This window comes from Synchiropus splendidus, chromosome 10, assembly GCF_027744825.2.
Source record: "Synchiropus splendidus isolate RoL2022-P1 chromosome 10, RoL_Sspl_1.0, whole genome shotgun sequence".
NCBI classification, from domain to species: domain Eukaryota; kingdom Metazoa; phylum Chordata; class Actinopteri; order Syngnathiformes; family Callionymidae; genus Synchiropus; species Synchiropus splendidus.
Window position 1 is genome coordinate 11,248,871 of NC_071343.1, and position 15,658 is coordinate 11,264,528.

General features: G+C 40.5%; 1 protein-coding gene across 3 annotated transcripts in view; it reads right to left on the reverse strand.

The window, feature by feature from the left end:
• The window catches only part of pms1 (PMS1 homolog 1, mismatch repair system component), a 39,424-nt gene that overhangs the window by 13,711 nt on the left and 10,055 nt on the right, over positions 1-15,658 (reverse strand). For 2 of the 3 annotated variants that reach the window (XM_053876178.1, XM_053876176.1), the window contains 4 exons: positions 13,621-14,070; positions 13,130-13,257; positions 9,997-10,157; positions 3,882-9,523 (listed from right to left, as the gene is read on the reverse strand). In XM_053876178.1, coding sequence (XP_053732153.1) covers positions 9,323-9,523; positions 9,997-10,157; positions 13,130-13,257; positions 13,621-14,070 — 940 coding nt within the window. In that variant the 3' untranslated portion in view covers positions 3,882-9,322. Of the gene's footprint in view, positions 1-3,881; positions 9,524-9,996; positions 10,158-13,129; positions 13,258-13,620; positions 14,071-15,658 lie in introns of those variants that run through there. The other variant, XM_053876177.1, reaches the window with a different exon arrangement.

Sequence of the window (15,658 nt, forward strand, 5' to 3'; positions counted from 1 at the left end):
AGTTCATAGTAGGAGCCTAACAGAGACCAGGAGAGAAGGTTTGACAGACAGATTTTGAAGAGGATTATTCACACTACGATGACTGTACTGTAAAATAGAAAGTGATGCACAAAAGCAGCACCAGTTCAGTCCACAAGCAGCACAGAGTGGTGCTTCGCTGTGTCCGTACCATGGTGGATGGGCGGTCAAAACACTGACAGAAGTAGTGGGAATGTTGGAGAAAATGCGGAAATTGTGGCAGAAGCTGCCGCAAAAACCACAGTGCGAATAGCAATGGTGGTGTTCGCTGGCGCCGCCATCATCATCATCATCACTGGTTGAGAGATGAGGAAGTGTCTTTACAGTGTATCAGATAAACATTGGTAAAAAGTATCTACTGGACTACGGTCACCACCATAACACATACATATCAGATGAGAGAATTTACATCAGTTCCAAAACTCTAAACCTTTATATTCAAGGCTAGAATGTTTTGAAATTGGAAAAAAACGCTGCCATATATATCTGAATTGTCGTTCAGTGCAAATACAACCACAAGTATTCACAATTTTGTGAATACTTCTGTAAAACTAGACTATCGAAAACACATTTTTTTCTGATTCTGAGTCCTCACTCCATGTGCTACTACACTAAGATACATTAGCGTAGATGCATTTTTAGGCCGATCAACTGTAAAAACTGAATAAAGAGAACAAGAGGGCTAAATTCACAGCACGATCACCTTTGTTTCGGTACATCTTTGTTGAAGATGCAAATTCGATGTTACCCTAGCACCTAGCACAAAACCTGCGAACATCAACTCATGAAATGACAATAGGTGCAAAGGTAAAGAAGCAGTACTGCACCATTATGGCTGAAACGTAATTTTACTGTAACCACGTGTGGTGCAACAACACAAAGTGCCATTCTATTTTATCACTGCCACCAAAGGCACCTGCCCAATCCCATTGCCGTAACCTCCTTTTTCATTCCACTTTGGTCCCCATCTTCCTGACTCTACTTTCTTTCCTCTCACTGATGGGATGTGAGAAGTGCTGCAGTCTAATGAGGGGATGTGAACTCTGGAGCGCTCTGACAGCTTGACCTATTCGACTGACGGCCTCATTGAGGCCTGACTTCCGCCCAGTAGAGGGCGAATTGAGCGTTGCCCCCCGAGAGCCACTTCCTTTCCCGCTGAGGGCTGGAAATTTGCCACGGCGATCGGCCGCCGCAGCAGAAGGCAGAGAAAAAGGATCCACAGTTCCTCTGTTTTTTCTGCTTCTGGTGATCCGACACATATTTTCATGACAAGCTTGCAAAACGTCTGAGAACTCAGGGGACAAACTCAGAACATTTACCACCTGATCAAATTGTTATTGTGTGTCTGACATGTTTGACTTGAACCGCATCCAGAAGGCAACTACTACTTCATATAGATTCCTGTACAAAGCTGTTGTTTTGACAACTTATTTTTGTTTAAGATGTATAAAGATCAATTACACTCCTCATATCTATTGATTTAGGTTAAACTGAGAACTGTTTTTGAGTGGGCACAGTGAGGAGGTGATTTAGTTCCTGGTTATGGACTAAGTATTTCCTATCAACATCCTAGTGACGCATCCTTTAACAACGTCGGAGAACCTGAAGAGAATTACAGGTTTCATCCCTTCCAGCAGGAAACCTGTCCAATAACGGGGTCTCCAGCTGTCCAGGACTTTTCCTTCACCCCCAAACATCCTTCTGCCCTGTTGTCTCACTTCCTCACCTGTCAGAGGCGGAATGTCGCTGGCGAACACAGTCCCTCTGGGTCTTGACAGATGTTCGCGATGCTCAATTAAAATGTTTTCCAACTCCGGATCATACAGTGGACCAGCGGGAACTAAAAATTGAATTCGGAGAACAGTACCACAACCAGGATGTAGCACGCAAGGAGAACAACACTGAGTTCAATTCAACACCACCTTCCGAAGGAGGGTTTCCCTGACCTTGCTCTTGCTTCCAACAGATTTGTACAAGGTTAAACTGCTGGCCTTTATCTATATTCCATAGCAGGGAAAACCACCTGTGTCCATCTGTCCAGTTTATTCATTCAAGGTTGTTACTTAGAAACAACGTCCTGTTGCCGTTTGAAAAACAAATTGTTGCATTACTGTGCAGATTTGCTCCAAGAATGATTATTCATACTGAGTACTTCAGTCAACCACCACTTAGTCCTGTTTGGGGTGGCGGGCAGTGCTGGAGCCTATCCCAGGTGGTCATTGGGCGAGAGGCAGGTCGCCAGTCCATCGCAGGGCACGCACACCTAGGGACAATTTTAGAGTGGCCAATTGACCTAGTGAGTATGTCTTTGGGCTGTGGGAGGAAACCAGAGTACCTGAAGAAAACCCACGCAGGCCCACGGAGAACATGCAAACTCCACCCAAACATAGCTCAATTTCAACCCTCTACCTTCTTGCTGAGAGGCGGCAGTGCTAACCATTGCTATTCCATTTCAAAAAATTCACTGACAACAGCAACAGAATTTGCAAATGTCCATGCACATTTCATCATCTAAAAAAAAAAAAACATTTAATTTTGAAGGGAATGGATTTTCAAAGTAGTGGAGCACAGTCTATTCTCAACCATATACGCAATCTTGCCGACAAACATGTTCTAACTCCTATGGCTTCATTGTTAGTGCACCACAAATTGTTTCTAGAGTGCTGTTTTTTCAGCATTTATGTGTTCGAAGCGATGAAAACACAGTCTGTGTGACTGTCATGCTACAATATGGGAGCAGGCGATGCGGGATGGCAACAGCTTCTGTGCATTTCTTGTGACACGTGACAGGGAAAATCTGTCGCTTCAAACACATAAATGCTGAAAAAACAGGACCCTAGAAACAATTTGTGGTGCATTAACAATTGATAGAGGGCAACAATTCTGAGACATTTGACTTCTGTCTTTTTATGTGATAAAACTTAAAAATGACACATATCTATGTGGTCTATTGTTTTTTTTTGTAACCATCACTCATATACTATTTCTGGAAGTTTATGATTTAGTTTTTTTAGATAAGGCAAATAATGAAATGTACATTTTTCAAATTGCACCAGAAGCAGAATCACAACACACTAGAACTGAACACTTATGATTAACTACAACTCCAGTCAACTCTGAAATCCTTGCGCTGTCTCATCCAACCTCGGCCTTTGTTGAAGACTTCATTGAACCTATTGAGAAGCAATTCAGGTTCTCCATTGCTACAAAATCTTACAGCCATTGGCACATAATGTCTTATACTGGTGTTGGTTGAATCATTCTGAGCAAATAATGGAGCAAACTTATTCCTTCTGCTCAAAAGACAAGATAAAACAGGGCTCTCCCCAGCAGAGGGCCCACTGTTCTGTAAAGGAGGCTAGCTAAGGATGTACAGTACGATGTGCTCTGTCATCCTCCTTGTCACCCCCAATCCCGAAACCTCAAAACTCTGACACATCGTCCGCACACCTCCCCACTCCCCAGCTGAGAGAAAGTCATGGGGAGATCACTGTAAAGTATACAAAACGGTTTCTCAAAAGGGTTACTACTCCTGTGACAATGTCCAACCAGCCACTTAGCAACCTGTTAAACAGTCCATCCATTTCAATATAGTCTGGTGACATGGTTCTGTCGCCAGATCTTCACTTCGCCCCTCTTGGTTTGCTGCACACTGCTTCTGAGCTGCACTTTATATATCTATACTATATAGTCCAAACATCTACAGATGGGCTACAATACCACGGAAAGCTTTCCACAATGGACCCACAAATATTTCTGAAGTAAATCCGCCTCATGATTTCGAGAAGAGTGACTTGATTTGTAGCATTTCAAGAGCCCACATCGCTTAAGACTTGAATCCAACTCTAGTGACTGACATACTTCTAGTTATGCTAGAAAGTGATTGTAAGTTTACTAAGTTGCAAAGGTGGCAGACATAGAGAGTTTATATATATATACAATATACGATATATACGATGCTGCAATCCTGTTTAAAAGTCAGTATACACCTGAAACATCACTCGATGACGTACAACATTAAACAACCAGCTATCAATGATCGCATCAACACACAGACCTGTTTGTGTGAAACCCTGTTGGGGAAACGGAAAGCAATGAAAAGCAATAAAATCAAGCAGTCAGGGACACGATGAGGGCCAGATGGCCAGCTGCTGAATGCTACCTTTCGTCGCTTCTAAAGTGATTTATCCTTTCCGTCTACACTCGGCTTGCTTTTTCACTTAAGGACAAGGAGTAACCCTTCCTACCACAAAACTGACAGTCACCTCGGGGATGTCCTCCTTTGATTAATGGCTTTGTAAAGCAACTGGAAGTTCGGAAACTGGACAAATTTGGTGTCCACTGCAGATACATTTACAGGATTTATCAACGTCAGTGTTTGTTTACACGTCGGGGTTAGAGTGACAAGCAAAACTCGGGGGCCAGAAGTCCTCAGAGGTCCAGGGTTGAAGAACATCCTGCCTCTGGAGACCCAAGAGTTGACAGTGATGTAGATTAGATATTGCTCAGGGGAGACAAAGGAAAGGTCGATTATGGAAACCTCCTGTCTCCAGATGATATGCATGTCCTTAACCCAGACGGATGTAGGGAAGGAACAGCTATGTGTCAGACAGATGGTAGAGATACTGACAGACGAAATAACAGTTAAGGTATGTCATTACAGATTACCTGAGTCAATTAATTTAACAAGACGTTCAGTGAGTGACACTCTGGCAGCACTTCCTGGATTGAGTCTACTGTGAATAAATCCTAGGACTACATTCGTAACACTTCCTAGAAGACAGGTGCTCAGTGATAAGAATTGCGGACAAGCTTCTACAACTCAGGATATTTTCAAAGAAACATTTACTGGTTGGATTTTTAAGAGAGTTGAAACTGAAAAGAGGAAAATAGCTACAAAAAAATATGATCCATTCTTGCATTTTCAGACCCACAATGAGTCACAGAAAATATTCTATATCTTTGGTCTATCTAGAATGAGGGTGAGGTGAACTTGTTTGACTGACACATAGATGTGTTTCATCAATGTAGCCATAGCTAGTTAAACACAGAGCTAAATTTAGAGTAGCTGCTCCTACATCCAAATGTGGGTCAACTTGCATTGTACCTTGGCAGACAAATGCTGATTTAGTACAGTAGGAGTATGTAATATGAAAGTTCTCGATAGGAACAAAAAATGCTGGAAGATTGTTTGATGTGTGAATATGTTGGGAACAGAGTGAAATGAGTGAAATGTCAATGACGTGAAGGCATTTTATTACACTGTATTTTCCTCACTGCAGTTTTCTAATGTCTTTTGGGGTACAAGAAATACTGTTACAATAGTATTGCTTATTTATAGAATCAAATTTAATATTTCAATATGACTACTAATAGAAAACTTCCAATAATTAGTTATGAATGATGAAAAAAAACTTTTTTTGTGGTTCTGTTCTCACCACATGAGGGCTGTATAACGGACTTATCCCTGGTCTGATTTAGGAGTTGAAACTATCCGCCCCTCAAAGTTCACATTCACAAGGACAAAAGAGGAGAACCAGTGACATTAGCACCCCACTGAGACGAGGAGGAATATGGGGACAACTGATTCATAAAACATTAACAGTATCGCATTAAACTTGCATAATGGACACGCTAAGACATATGGGTAGGTGAGCGTGGATTTGGTAAAAGAATTATGGTGGAATAACGTTGTTTGTCAAGCCACGTGAGCGAGCAACCTAAAAGATCACAGATTTTATCAGCAAAAAAACAGTGACAGACAAAAGAGGTAAGCAACAACCAGATATATGTTGCGCTGAAAACCTCTGAACATTCACTTACCCATCTACATAGATGGCGATACAAGACAAGTCGCTTCTATTTATTGAAGACATGGACTGTAAATGGCTCTATTAAGTGCAAAAAGGTCAGCAGCAATACATGTTTCAAATACGTGCTGCTCTGTGGCCATCGATGGCAGGTGGCACACAAATAACACCACTAAAACTGAACAGAAGTCGATGGACTTCAAATCATTGCTATAATCAAAGTCAGACCACATGGCTAACATCTCAATATGACACACACTGAATCTCAGTCACTAATAATCTGCTTGAAGAGATTTTTTTTTAAATCAAAAATACCTTTAAAACTGAGATTATAATCTCAGCACTGCTTTGTTTTGGCGTCAGCCTCTGGTTGCTGGAGTCGGGCTTATAAACTTTCAAGAACTATTGGACGTTTCCTGAGCGTACTGGAATGATATAATCAAAAAATGAAGTTCTAGGCACCAAAACGGTTCCTACAGTGCGAAGTCAGAAAAATGTCCTCCAATTTCTGCGATCATATATTGTGAGAAATCAAATATCAGATCATCAGTGACAACTTTTGACCATCTTGAACCACCACTGACTGCCATAACACCTCAACGATAACATCTCCATGGTGCACCTCACATTAAAGAATGTTTTTTCCCATCTTGAGTGGTTTCATAACTGCATTATTAAACAGAAACAGGTGCGTATTTGCTACGTGACTGGCCATGTCTCATAAATGTTCCAAAAATACAGCGGTTAAATATAGTTCATGTCATTTTTATTTTGGATTTGACCACTCTGTTAAAGTGTTTGGTTTCTTCTGGGTTGTGAGAGTGGTGTCCAGATGCCTCCGGCGGTGACTGCAAGCTGAGTCGCAGACGCTGCGCGCATTAGTGCTGTAAGTGGAGAGTCGTTAACGATGTTGATGACGAATTAAAATCTGGATGGTCTGCTGGGTGCATGCGCTGCCAAATTTATTTATTTTATTTTTGTATTTTGGGGACATATAGGTACAGGTATTATAGTAAAAGCTTGATAAATGAAACGCCAGCTGGACAAATGGGAGGCTGTTGACCTCTTAAAACGTGTGGTTAATAGTCAACAGACAAGCATCAGTAAATCCTTACCAAATACTCGTATATGACCCCTCACCGGGGGCCGGGGGCAGCATGTACACGACACATTCTGCTGCTGCATACATTACTGATCCCAAGAAACTGAGCAGCACGTGTCCAACAGTGACAAGTTTCACACTGGAGTCCACTCATGAGCACAGAGCTGAAAGGTGAGGCGCTGCGAGTCAGGGGGTTAGTGGGGGCCTAATCGACATTCATCCTCCTTTCCAGAGACACTTTGCAGAACGTTTTCATCGGAGCAATGCTGAAGCCATCTGTGGGTTCTCTCACGTAAAACAAGACATGAGCTGCAGTCTGACCTTTGACTGTCCTAACTATAATATTATCATAAGATGGGCGATCATATTGCTCGCCCCCCCGTTGAGAGATTCAGTGTCCACGAGAAGAGGCGATGAGTGGAAACCTCATGGGCCTTTACATTTATGTTACCATAGATAGGGATCTTGGTGTGAGTCTCCGCAGGGGTTTCAAACGTTATGAGGTATTTTTAGGTTGTGTTTGACTGATCTTTTAAATCTAACACATGCATTTTTAAACTTTGTGAACTTGTAAAACAAAACTTGACTTTGAGTAAATTGACAATTTTTAATATTTTAATATTTACCAATGTTTTCCATTTAATTTTGGCTACTATTGTAGAATGACACGCACTTTATAGCTTGAGGATTTTATTTTCCTATGTTTTACTGATGCTCAAGTGTTGTCAAGTTACTTGTGAGGCGATACACTGTCCTGTGGAGGAAGTTAAACCTGGTCTGAGCATCCTATGCCCTTTTTTTTCAGAGTCACTCTAGTCATTAGATTTCACAGGTGAGCCAACCATTTGACTTTTCTTTCCACGAAGGATACATGACTCACCGAAGAGGGAAGACCATACTCATACTCAGCAATTCTGTGGTGGACAAAAACAATCTAGCCGACTAGCTAGACGTTGCTGTACAGATCTTCAATAGAACAAAGGTTGTCATCTTAAATAAATCACTTTGAGTGGTCAAGTATAAACCTACAGCCTTTACCCTAAAGGCAATTCCGAATTGTGTTGAATAACTACTTGAAACACTCATGAAGCAGCCACCACCTTGTGCTTCGCCTGCAGGAACACAAGACCACAATTCATTAGGAAGTGGCACCGATACAAGTTAGCATAGCGTCAATGATTTGCTAAACTTTGCGGTTAATATTACAGCTCGAATCTCATTTAATGCAGCGGGGGATTATCTACAACCGTCTCTCCGTGCTGACGAGCGAGCAGCTGGCACACACTTGGAGAAAAGTATTATGTAGCGACCTTAATACCTTTCTAATGGCTCTGGAAAGACGCAGAAGAGATGTGTAGCACTTTCCGGGCGTCACCGGATACGCTCAAGTCTGCTGTTGTTAATTTGAGAAATGCAAACTTATGTGTGTGAAATCAATCTATTTATTCAATAGCAGCCAGCGTAAGTGTTGTGATTTTAGCGATCAATGCACAGGGATGGTGTGGATAATTATTTCATACTGTTGCAGATGACTCGAAATAGAGGGCAATATTTGTAGAGCAGCAAACTCACAATCAGGGGACCAAACTCTGAGTCACAATAGTCAATAATAGAAAACGATCAACATTCAAACAAGTTTCGAACGAACCCTTTAAGATCGTGACAAACCTTTAACATGGACATGTGATCATTAAGTCTCAGAGATGATGTACTGGACAATGAACTTCACTTGTATTCAGTAAGTTTTTCAACCACGCTAAATAGACAACAAATTCTAGACAGCGATTGGAAATTTGCATTTGGGCTGAAACTGTGTGGCAATATCATCACAAATTGAGAGGACGACAAAAGAAAACTGGAGGATAAAACTTTCAATATTTCCCATTTGCTCTCTTTCAAAAATGGACTTAATTTTTTATACTTGCAAACTCCATGTGATGATGACAAACACTTGAAAAGGTCATTAAACTTTGAATGATACTTTTCACCTTCCATGACCTTGATGATCACCAGTTGACTATGACAAAAGCATTGAATACACAGTGGCAGTTTTATGGCTTTCTGAAAATGTAGCAGCTAAATTCAATGTGTCCTTTCTCGACATTGTTGGTCTCAAAGTTGACAAATAAAGAATGTGTTCAAAACTGAACACAAATTTGATGCAACACAATACATACTACTCCAAAATCATTTAATCTAAACTTGCATTTTAAGGATTATGGAGACTGACAATAGCTTTAACCATTTGAGATTGGACAAAGGGGTTTGTCACTTCACCTCCGCTAATGAGGAAAACCATTAAATGAAATTATACATCAGCACTATAGTCCCATGGTACACCAAAACACAGCAGAGTTCAAAACACATGCCCTGAGTTATCTGCGTGTTTGTGTTACACCTGCAAAGGTTTCGCCAGTGCCAGGATTTCAGACTCCGTGTCGGGAACGTCACACAGGTGCTGTAGAAAAGTTCGTCCGTGGAAACATGTCCGGTTATTCTCACCGAGCTGCCGCTCCATTCGATGCAGGATATCTTTCACATCTTCCCTGGACAGGTTTGTGGGCAACTGCCTGGCAAGTCGCACTGCTTCACCCTGGACACCACAAAAGAAAAAAGTAAAAAAAACTCAATTATGACCTAAATGAGGGTGAGATATTAATGCTATCACCTTTACATATTTATTTATCTGTTTTATTCCTGCATAAAAGACAAATGATTTTTTAAGCTATGGAGATCTTGAAAAGCCATTGATAATTCTGAGCCTATCCATATGCAAAATCCAGCAAAACAAAAAAACAGTCAAAAGGAAGACGGAAAAAGAGAGAGGTGTTTCATAGACGCTTTGTTTCCAAAGGTTAAAGCTTGTTGGACACTAAGGAAGACGATGGGAGTCATCATTGAATACCATTCATGTAGAAATATGATCACATGAAGAAAACAAGAACCTCAACTCTGACATGGGAACAACATGTTGTCCTTCATTTAAGAGTTAAAAGACAGAGAAAGTGAATAATGTTTTGACTGAAACATTCTGAAACAAAAGAAGCGTTCATTTTAGTCTCATACTTGCAGGTAGTTTGTCACTTTTAGTGGCCGACACTCTTTCACGCTCTGCGCCTTCCTGCGTACAACTGCGGTCAGGATCTCCCTGAGGTCCTCCACTCCAAGAAAAGGCACACAGTCCGCCATCGCCGTAACTTCCAGATTTCTGGGAGCCGACGCAGGGCCTGGCCAAAACAAACAGAAAACAAGGATTAATATACTCCAGACATCGACTACTATCTCCAGGAAAGAATAACAGATAAATACAGCTGTGTCAGTGACCAAGTCAAACAAGCCGGGGGCCAAATGGAGTGTGAAATGACTAATAGAAGCCCCAGATGACTGACAGGAAGTTTTTCTTGGAGGCTGCAGGAGAGATGTGTTTTAATTTTGGGGGAAATACTACAAATCATGAATAATTTATATTTCTGATGCACAAATTTGAATGCTGAATGAATTTAAGACAGATATTTTCACCTAACAGGACAGAAATTAACAAATCAATTCAGACCAAATCATATTCTTCTTCTAAATAAATACAAAAAATATCAAAATCCATAATTGACATCACATGTATTAAAAGCTGGGCTGCATATCCACAACCCTAATGCTATTTCAGACTGATTTACATGTTGTTTTCTATATTTATTATGAAAATAAATGTAATTTAAATGGATCCACAAAACAAAACTGTTGATGGGATTCCCCATTGCATTTAACAATGAAATGAGTCTCAACACTTATAAATATTCATCTATTAGTCCATGAATCTAAGCCATCTAAATGTAACCTTTCATTATCACATCTCACCATTAAACCAGAGCAACCACAAGCCACATCAGGGGTAAAATACAAGTGCACTTCTTGAGTGATCCAATCAACCTAAGGCTGGATTGACGGGGGACCCGGTGGTTATTACCCGGAAAGAGTCCAGTACCAAGAACAGGGAAGGTGTTTGGTCAGGCAAAATATATAAGTCCACTAATGCATACCGAGTAGCCTTATTTACTTACTAAAGTAAATAAAATTATTTACTTAACTACTCAGAAATTATGATATGATGATTTTTTCCCAGACTTCACCATATGTTCAGGTGGCACGGCATCTTGCCAACACTGTAGATAACTCATATTGGCAAGACAAACAAGGCCCTTTATTCCAGAAAGCCTTGCTTTAGAAATGAAGCAGAAAAACAAACAAAAACACACATTTGTGTCATAATGAACAGAATAAATCCCCAGTGTTTTTAAGTGTGCCTTACTCAAGAGACTCAAGCGCACGCCTTCCTTTCTGTCAACATCGATGGTGAGACAGGCAGCGCAAAATGAAAATTCCTCAAATTTCTCAGAGGGCAACCATTCTTATCGCATGCCCACTTGGGTATGATCCCACTGTGAGACCAAAATCATGGGCAGAGGGCCAATGTCAACTGAGGTGAACAACTACTTCTACTAACAACACCACATCTACACTAAAGTTAAGCTAAATTGGCTTGTGTGTCCAGCCTTTCTTCTGACATTTTTCAAATAAATATTATTATCTCTGCCAGAAGAGTAGCTTTAAAAAGAAAATAAAGATCACCATTTTAAAAAAATGAGTTTGCTAATGTAAAATGTTTAACTTTCACTTCAACAAAGCTCCATCATTTTGCACGGTGGGCATATTTTACGCAAGACTAATCCCAACCCCGAATCTGTCTGCAGTAATTGCCTGTAATCCGTTTTCCTCGGAGAGTGCTGAACTGTGACATTCATGGTGGCAAACAGCTCGAAAATTTGTCAAAATACAACTGAATGATCTGCGCGACCTTTAAACAGCGTGACTCAAAACCAGATGAAAGACTTGTTTTCGGAGTGATTACGTTCTGTTGTATAATTGCTGCTGCCGGTCATTACAGACTGTTTTGATTTTCCTTGATATTCCAGGAATTTATCAGCACAGCAAAGTGACATGAGGCAGACTTGGAACTACGAAAAGCTGCCAGCAATTGTGGAGACTTTCAAAATGTCGCTCTACAATAGTCATGATTCCAGTTGGAATCTGGAGGTATAATACATATCATGTAACACAGGAGCAATGATACAATATAGATCAAAATGCTATCAGAAGGAGAGCTTCTGAAAAAAAGAAATCACATTATATAGAAACCTTGCAATATGTGCATGAAACCTGGCTTACTGTTATGAACTCAGTCCTCTTACACCTTCAAATCGCAAGTCGCAACCGTCTATAACAAGGAACTAAAGAGGGAAGTCAAATTGCAGATGCTTTAGAACAACTCCCACACATAAACGTATCCATATATTTGTTTATTAAATATCGATATGGCTCAAATATATTTTAAATATATTTGTCTGTGGGCTGGACGATAACCGGAATTTAAATCATGATCACAATTATTACACTATTATATTGGCCTTCAGCGATTTTTACGTTTTCCATGGCTTCAGACAGCAACCAAATGCTCACATTTTGTGGCAAAATTAGGAGAGTGCGAGTTTCAAACTTACTCTGGCACAGCAGAGGTGTTTGACTCTAAAGTCTACAGATGTTTCACAATGAATTTAACAAAACTGTGGTGTCTAACAGAGACCTGTCACTCATTCACGACCCCAGTCTGAATATGATGTGAGGCGGATGAGACAGAGACAGTTCATTTTAGTCCTCGCTATACCTTTGTTGCTATGTTATCAGCCATTCTTACAAGCAAATTTGCAAGCTAAATCGTGATGTGAGCACAAAATGTCGAGCGAAATGGGAGAGGGAGATTACAACAATATTATTTCCATACTTTGTAATTGTTTTGGATTTGCACTCTGTAATTGCATACACTAGTCTTATTAAAGTTTCATTTCACACCAACACATTTTCCCTGTTATTAGTAATGAAATCACTTATACTTTCCACAAAATTACCAGTCGTGGTTAATAATCACAATGACAACATTGCTCACAATAATAATAATATAACCTATACTTCACACACCCTTAAGTACCTCGACAAAGGTTGGATTTCATAGGAGATAATTGAAAACATCCATGGATTACTAAAAGATAAGTATTGGTCATAGGAATATTATACACACACTGAGGTACTGCTTTAATTGTCATGTTTGAATCTTGCAGCATAGAAATTCTTATTAGATTAAATTTCATACCAGGAGAGATGGTGACTTGAAATCCATTAGCCACAAGTCTGGGGTCAGAGATGGTGGACGCTCTGCTCAACTCAAGGGTTTGCTGCTCCATGTTACACAAAGCCATGAAATTCTCAGCTCCAAGATTTCTATAAAAGAGAGATGTAACAAAAATAAAATTCTCATCTCAAGCAAGCAACTGAGTAACAGAGAGCATGCTGCTTTTTTTTAATGGTTTTGTATGTATATCTATATATATATAGATATATATATATGTATGTATGAATCATGGCAAGACAGCTCCTCATTTAAGCTACCTTGCCAAAGTAAGTGTTAAAAAAGACCTGAAGCAAGCTAGTATCAATAAAAGACAACGTACTTAAGCAATGTTTTTCATTTAGCTTTCGTCAAAATAATCTGTTCTTTATTAAGTAAAACTGCAATGACATGCATCTCAACAAAGGAAAAAGACGAGCCAGCTTTCTTCAAGAGTGGAATGAGGGATACGTTACCCATCTGTGAGCTCTATGGGGTTCTGCAGACTCACGGCTGGAAGTACATTATTCTCGAGAAGTCTCTTAAACAGCAAGGTTTCCTCCACCCGAAATGGATTTAACAACATGAGCTTTTGACCGTATAAAATGACCCAGGAGCTCTGAGAGGCCAGGCGATTTACAAGCAGGGGGCCCTGTGGTGGTGCTTGGCTCTGAGAGGAGAGACGTTGTAGCCGCAGTCGAAGGCCGGCCACGCTGCAGGAAAGGGGCTGCGTGCGTTTTTGGGTAGCGTTCTTCATCTTCTTCTGTGGTTGAGCGGAGAAGAGCTCGTCCAGAAGCTGCTGGTTGGACAGAGGGGCCTTCCGTTTGATGCTTTTAGGGGTTCCAGGAACCTTCTCCTTATGTCCTTCAGCCATCTTGGACACATGCTCATGATGCTTCAGCTGCTTTTGAGCCTTTTCCTCGAACCTGTAGAATGATCAGAGTCCCAATCAGACAGGAAAATAAAAGGCTAATTTGTTTGTTTTACCAAAAGAGGGGTTTGGCAAAGGTCAACCAGGTCAACTTGATTTGGAGTGTTTAATAACTAATTTGAGGGGAGTTTCCATTTCATGTCCCTTGATGGATTGAATTGAACACTGAGTTTTAGCCAAATATCCAATTGTTGAAAGATTTTTTTAGTGGAGTGGAACAACCAGGACTGTTGGAAAAGCACTGTGTTACACTAGACCGACAGGGAACTTAGCCTGAAACTGATTTACGATCGTGATTAATACTAAAGATCTAGACCCAATGAGGTTGAACTAAATTCTGTACAGTAGTCATGGAATTTAACTGTCCCCGTATTTTAAACCAAACAGTCTTCAGAGTTCTGGTTACCACAGTCTTCAACTGTGGTAACCAGAACTGTTAAGCTGCCATCTGTTCATGTAGAAGATCATGCTCTGCATTCTTAGATGAGAATTTAGATAGCACCTTCTTCCCAACGGAGAGGTCACGAATGTGATATTGAGCCTTGACATATGTACAGTGCCTTACTCAGCAAAATCTGCCGCCTCATGTTTCCATACATCTTCATGTGCTGAGTGTCCACAGCTCAGGATCTCACCCCATTATTCAAACAACCTGTTAGTTGAACGTGTTCAATTCCTAGAAGTGGGACGCCACTTAAAGAAGGAGGCGAGCAAGCCTCAGAGCTTGCCACGTCCTATTTCATTCAGGAGACAGGCAGGGCAGGATAGTGAACAGATGTCTTTCCACAAACTGTTACGTAACTTATATAAGGGACAAAGTAGTGCTGAATCACATTTTTCCAAACTTTGGATGATGAATGGCTGACAGCCGAGTTTGAACATTAGTGGGTCACTGTGCACTTGGTTAGATTCAGTGATGCTCTAGGTCAGAGGTGTCAAACTCAATCACACAAGGGGCCACGAGTTCAGACACAGTCCATGTTGCAGGCTGACCTTGGAGGGAATTTATTTTCAGGGACCAGTGGCCATTTCTAGGTCTTTCCAAGAATTTTCCAAAGACAGATATATTAATTTAGAATTCCAACACTTGGAATATTTCCCCCAGGTTATAACAGATGTTTCAGTCAAGATCTATTCTAATGAATAAAGCCATCCAAGAGGGAGTGCAGAGAAAATCATCATTACACAGACAGGCATAAATTCAAGCTTTCTAGATTTGCATTCATTTCATGAACTGCTTTGTCCGAACACCATGACTGACTGACCCACCTTCATCAGTAAATCTGCAGACTCCACGGGGATCAAAAGTCAAACACGAACACTCATTACCTTCATCATGTGTTTGGTGCCAAATCTACTCTTGATGGGCCAACTATGTGTCATGCTGAATGCCACTTATGAGGTAAGTGTGTGCAAGATTTTAGAGGGACAAAAACACTTGTGAGAAGCTGGAAATTAAACATATTATGAAGGCAAAAACTCATATGATCATGATAATTAGAACACATTAAAAAAATTATATTATATCATGCAATCTCTATTGAAACTACGTATATTGGAATAATAATTCCATGATTTTATGC